Genomic DNA, 6,692 nt, shown 5'->3' with positions numbered 1-6,692 from the left:
CACCTTCCTACAGAACAGACACATCCTCCTCATCACCTTCCTACAGGACAGACACATCCTCCTCATCACCTTCCTACAGACACATCCTCCTCATCACCTTCCTCCAGGACAGACACATCCTACTCATCACCTTCCTACCGAACAGACACATCCTCCTCATCACCTTCCTACAGAACAGACACATCCTCCTCATCACCTTCCTACAGAACAGACACATCCTCCTCATCACCTTCCTACAGGACAGACACATCCTCCTCATCACCTTCCTCCAGAACAGACACATCATCCTCTTCACCTTCCTACAGAACAGACACATCCTCCTCATCACCTTCCTCCAGGACAGACACATCCTCCTCATCACCTTCCTACAGAACAGACACATCCTCCTCATCACCTTCCTACAGACACATCCTACTCATCACCTTCCTACAGACACATCCTCCTCATCACCTTCCTACAGACACATCCTCCTCATCACCTTCCTACAGACACATCCTCCTCATCACCTTCCTACAGAACAGACACATCCTCCTCATCACCTTCCTACAGGACAGACACATCCTCCTCATCACCTTCCTACAGGACAGACACATCCTCCTCATCACCTTCCTACAGGACAGACACATCCTCCTCATCACCTTCCTACAGAACAGACACATCCTCCTCATCACCTTCCTACAGGACAGACACATCCTCCTCATCACCTTCCTCCAGGACAGACACATCCTCCTCATCACCTTCCTACAGAACAGACACATCCTCCTCATCACCTTCCTACAGAACAGACACATCCTCCTCATCACCTTCCTACAGAACAGACACATCCTCCTCATCACCTTCCTACAGAACAGACACATCCTCCTCATCACCTTCCTACAGAACAGACACCTCCTCCTCCTCACCTTCCTACAGAACAGACACATCCTCCTCATCACCTTCCTACAGGACAGACACATCATCCTCTTCACCTTCCTCCAGGACAGACACATCCTCCTCATCACCTTCCTACAGAACAGACACATCCTCCTCATCACCTTCCTACAGAACAGACACATCCTCCTCATCACCTTCCTACAGGACAGACACATCCTCCTCATCACCTTCCTACAGACACATCCTCCTCATCACCTTCCTCCAGGACAGACACATCCTCCTCATCACCTTCCTACCGAACAGACACATCCTCCTCATCACCTTCCTACAGAACAGACACATCCTCCTCATCACCTTCCTACAGAACAGACACATCCTCCTCATCACCTTCCTACAGGACAGACACATCCTCCTCATCACCTTCCTACAGGACAGACACATCCTCCTCATCACCTTCCTCCAGAACAGACACATCCTCCTCTTCACCTTCCTACAGAACAGACACATCCTCCTCATCACCTTCCTACAGGACAGACACATCCTCCTCATCACCTTCCTACAGGACAGACACATCCTCCTCATCACCTTCCTCCAGGACAGACACATCCTCCTCATCACCTTCCTACAGAACAGACACATCCTCCTCATCACCTTCCTACAGACACATCCTCCTCATCACCTTCCTACAGACACATCCTCCTCATCACCTTCCTACAGACACATCCTCCTCATCACCTTCCTACAGACACATCCTCCTCATCACCTTCCTACAGAACAGACACATCCTCCTCATCACCTTCCTACAGGACAGACACATCCTCCTCATCACCTTCCTACAGGACAGACACATCCTCCTCATCACCTTCCTACAGGACAGACACATCCTCCTCATCACCTTCCTACAGGACAGACACATCCTCCTCATCACCTTCCTACAGACACATCCTCCTCATCACCTTCCTACAGAACAGACACCTCCTCATCACCTTCCTACAGGACAGACACATCCTCCTCATCACCTTCCTCCAGGACAGACACATCCTCCTCATCACCTTCCTACAGAACAGACACATCCTCCTCATCACCTTCCTACAGGACAGACACCTCCTCATCACCTTCCTACAGGACAGACACATCCTCCTCATCACCTTCCTACAGACACATCCTCCTCATCACCTTCCTACAGAACAGACACCTCCTCATCACCTTCCTACAGGACAGACACATCCTCCTCATCCCCTTGCTACAGAACAGACACATCCTACAGAACAGACACATCCTCCTCATCACCTTCCTACAGGACAGACACATCCTCCTCATCACCTTCCTACAGGACAGACACATCCTCCTCATCACCTTCCTACAGGACAGACACATCCTCCTCATCACCTTCCTACAGAACAGACACATCCTCCTCATCACCTTCCTACATAACAGACACATCCTCCTCATCACCTTCCTACAGAACAGACACCTCCTCATCACCTTCCTACAGGACAGACACATCCTCCTCATCACCTTCCTACAGAACAGACACATCCTCCTCTTCACCTTCCTCCAGGACAGACACATCCTCCTCATCACCTTCCTACAGAACAGACACATCCTCCTCATCACCTTCCTACAGAACAGACACATCCTCCTCATCACCTTCCTACAGGACAGACACATCCTCCTCATCACCTTCCTACAGACACATCCTCCTCATCACCTTCCTACAGGACAGACACATCCTCCTCATCACCTTCCTACCGAACAGACACATCCTCCTCATCACCTTCCTACAGAACAGACACATCCTCCTCATCACCTTCCTACAGAACAGACACATCCTCCTCATCACCTTCCTACAGGACAGACACATCCTCCTCATCACCTTCCTGCAGGACAGACACATCCTCCTCATCACCTTCCTCCAGAACAGACACATCCTCCTCTTCACCTTCCTACAGAACAGACACATCCTCCTCATCACCTTCCTCCAGGACAGACACATCCTCCTCATCACCTTCCTACAGAACAGACACATCCTCCTCATCACCTTCCTACAGACACATCCTCCTCATCACCTTCCTACAGACACATCCTCCTCATCACCTTCCTACAGACACATCCTCCTCATCACCTTCCTACAGACACATCCTCCTCATCACCTTCCTACAGAACAGACACATCCTCCTCATCACCTTCCTACAGGACAGACACATCCTCCTCATCACCTTCCTACATAACAGACACATCCTCCTCATCACCTTCCTACAGAACAGACACATCCTCCTCATCACCTTCCTACATAACAGACACATCCTCCTCATCACCTTCCTACAGAACAGACACCTCCTCATCACCTTCCTACAGGACAGACACATCCTCCTCATCACCTTCCTACAGAACAGACACATCCTCCTCTTCACCTTCCTCCAGGACAGACACATCCTCCTCATCACCTTCCTACAGAACAGACACATCCTCCTCATCACCTTCCTACAGAACAGACACATCCTCCTCATCACCTTCCTACAGGACAGACACATCCTCCTCATCACCTTCCTACAGACACATCCTCCTCATCACCTTCCTCCAGGACAGACACATCCTCCTCATCACCTTCCTACCGAACAGACACATCCTCCTCATCACCTTCCTACAGAACAGACACATCCTCCTCATCACCTTCCTACAGAACAGACACATCCTCCTCATCACCTTCCTACAGGACAGACACATCCTCCTCATCACCTTCCTACAGGACAGACACATCCTCCTCATCACCTTCCTCCAGAACAGACACATCCTCCTCTTCACCTTCCTACAGAACAGACACATCCTCCTCATCACCTTCCTCCAGGACAGACACATCCTCCTCATCACCTTCCTACAGAACAGACACATCCTCCTCATCACCTTCCTACAGACACATCCTACTCATCACCTTCCTACAGACACATCCTCCTCATCACCTTCCTACAGACACATCCTCCTCATCACCTTCCTACAGACACATCCTCCTCATCACCTTCCTACAGAACAGACACATCCTCCTCATCACCTTCCTACAGGACAGACACATCCTCCTCATCACCTTCCTACAGGACAGACACATCCTCCTCATCACCTTCCTACAGGACAGACACATCCTCCTCATCACCTTCCTACAGAACAGACACATCCTCCTCATCACCTTCCTACAGGACAGACACATCCTCCTCATCACCTTCCTCCAGGACAGACACATCCTCCTCATCACCTTCCTACAGAACAGACACATCCTCCTCATCACCTTCCTACAGAACAGACACATCCTCCTCATCACCTTCCTACAGAACAGACACATCCTCCTCATCACCTTCCTACAGAACAGACACATCCTCCTCATCACCTTCCTACAGAACAGACACATCCTCCTCATCACCTTCCTACAGAACAGACACCTCCTCCTCCTCACCTTCCTACAGAACAGACACATCCTCCTCATCACCTTCCTACAGGACAGACACATCCTCCTCATCACCTTCCTACAGAACAGACACATCCTCCTCATCACCTTCCTACAGAACAGACACATCCTCGTCATCACCTTCCTACAGAACAGACACATCCTCCTCATCACCTTCCTACAGAACAGACACATCCTCCTCATCACCTTCCTACAGAACAGACACATCCTCCTCATCACCTTCCTACAGGACAGACACATCCTCCTCATCACCTTCCTCCAGGACAGACACATCCTCCTCATCACCTTCCTACAGAACAGACACATCCTCCTCATCACCTTCCTACAGAACAGACACATCCTCCTCATCACCTTCCTACAGGACAGACACATCCTCCTCATCACCTTCCTACAGACACATCCTCCTCATCACCTTCCTACAGAACAGACACATCCTCCTCATCACCTTCCTACAGAACAGACACATCCTCCTCATCACCTTCCTACAGGACAGACACATCCTCCTCATCACCTTCCTCCAGGACAGACACATCCTCCTCATCACCTTCCTACAGGACAGACACATCCTCCTCATCACCTTCCTCCAGAACAGACACATCCTCCTCATCACCTTCCTACAGGACAGACACATCCTCCTCATCACCTTCCTACAGGACAGACACATCCTCCTCATCACCTTCCTACAGGACAGACACATCCTCCTCATCACCTTCCTACAGGACAGACACATCCTCCTCATCACCTTCCTACAGAACAGACACATCCTCCTCATCACCTTCCTCCAGGACAGACACATCCTCCTCATCACCTTCCTACAGGACAGACACATCCTCCTCATCACCTTCCTCCAGGACAGACACATCCTCCTCATCACCTTCCTCCAGGACAGACACATCCTCCTCATCACCTTCCTCCAGACACATCCTCCTCATCACCTTCCTACAGGACAGACACATCCTCCTCATCACCTTCCTACAGGACAGACACATCCTCCTCATCACCTTCCTACAGGACAGACACATCCTCCTCATCACCTTCCTCCAGAACAGACACATCCTCCTCATCACCTTCCTACAGGACAGACACATCCTCCTCATCACCTTCCTCCAGAACAGACACATCCTAGTAGTAGCAGCAGTAGCAGTAGTAGTTGTTGTTGTTAGTGACCATACTGTCTGGAGGGAGTGAAGAGTGCCTTAACGTCTTAACTGAGCTGTACACTGTGACTGAGCTGGACACCGTGACTGAGCTGGACACCGTGACTGAGCTGGACACCGTGACTGAGCTGGACACCGTGACTGAGCTGTACACCGTGACTGAGCTGGACACCGTGACTGAGCTGGACACCGTGACTGAGCTGGACACCGTGACTGAGCTGGACACCGTGACTGAGCTGGACACCGTGACTGAGCTGGACACCGTGACTGAGCTGGACACCGTGACTGAGCTGGACACCGTGACTGAGCTGTACACCGTGACTGAGCTGGACACCGTGACTGAGCTGGACACCGTGACTGAGCTGTACATCAGCAGTGTGGAGGAGAACGCAGTATCACGTTGATAACTCACTTGCCATCCGACTTTCCTCCGATCACGAAGATGAGTCCGTCGTGAGACACAGTAGCGTGGCCGTAGACGGGGTACGGGAGGGGGTCAGACTCGCCCCATTTAAAAGACCTGAAGAGGACAGACACAGAGAGGTACACATTAGACTGCTAGTTCAGACTACATTCTAACCCTAGCTTTGACAACGGGAACAGACATCCTAATGACATCACTCCTCTGAGGCAGCAGGTTGAATGACTCTTCCACTGTGATGTGATTCATATCTCTGTCACATAGACAGGACTGTTACTGGATGTATTTACTGGTTCTGTAACGTAGACAGGACTGTTCTGTAACGTAGACGGGACTGTTCTGTAACGTAGACAGGACTGTTCTGTAACGTAGACAGGACTGTTCTGTAACGTAGACAGGACTGTTCTGTAACGTAGACAGGACTGTTCTGTAACGTAGACAGGACTGTTCTGTAACGTAGACGGGACTGTTCTGTAACGTAGACAGGACTGTTCTGTAACGTAGACAGGACTGTTCTGTAACGTAGACAGGACTGTTCTGTAACGTAGACGGGACTGTTCTGTAACGTAGACATGACTGTTCTGTAACATAGACGGGACTGTTCTGTAACGTAGACAGGACTGTTCTGTAACGTAGACAGGACTGTTCTGTAACGTAGACGGGACTGTTCTGTAACGTAGACGGGACTGTTCTGTAACGTAGACAGGACTGTTCTGTAACGTAGACGGGACTGTTCTGTAACGTAGACAGGACTGTTCTGTAACGTAGACGGGACTGTTCTGTA

The 6,692-nt window shown here is 50.4% G+C and overlaps 1 protein-coding gene across 1 annotated transcript in view; it reads right to left on the bottom strand.

The window, feature by feature from the left end:
* Positions 1 to 6,692, bottom strand: part of LOC311099731 (kelch-like protein 40b) — a gene marked incomplete at its 5' end in the record, with an annotated part of 22,100 nt that overhangs the window by 7,769 nt on the left and 7,639 nt on the right. The window contains 2 exons of the mRNA XM_084140469.1: positions 5,503 to 5,849; positions 5,900 to 6,007. Of these exons, the coding sequence (XP_083996595.1) occupies positions 5,503 to 5,849; positions 5,900 to 6,007 (455 nt within the window). The remainder of the gene's footprint in view (positions 1 to 5,502; positions 5,850 to 5,899; positions 6,008 to 6,692) is intronic.

The sequence above is a fragment of the Coregonus lavaretus genome, assembly GCF_964263955.1.
Source record: "Coregonus lavaretus genome assembly, chromosome: 2".
Taxonomy (NCBI): domain Eukaryota; kingdom Metazoa; phylum Chordata; class Actinopteri; order Salmoniformes; family Salmonidae; genus Coregonus; species Coregonus lavaretus.
This window is presented reverse-complemented; position numbering and strand designations above follow the sequence as displayed.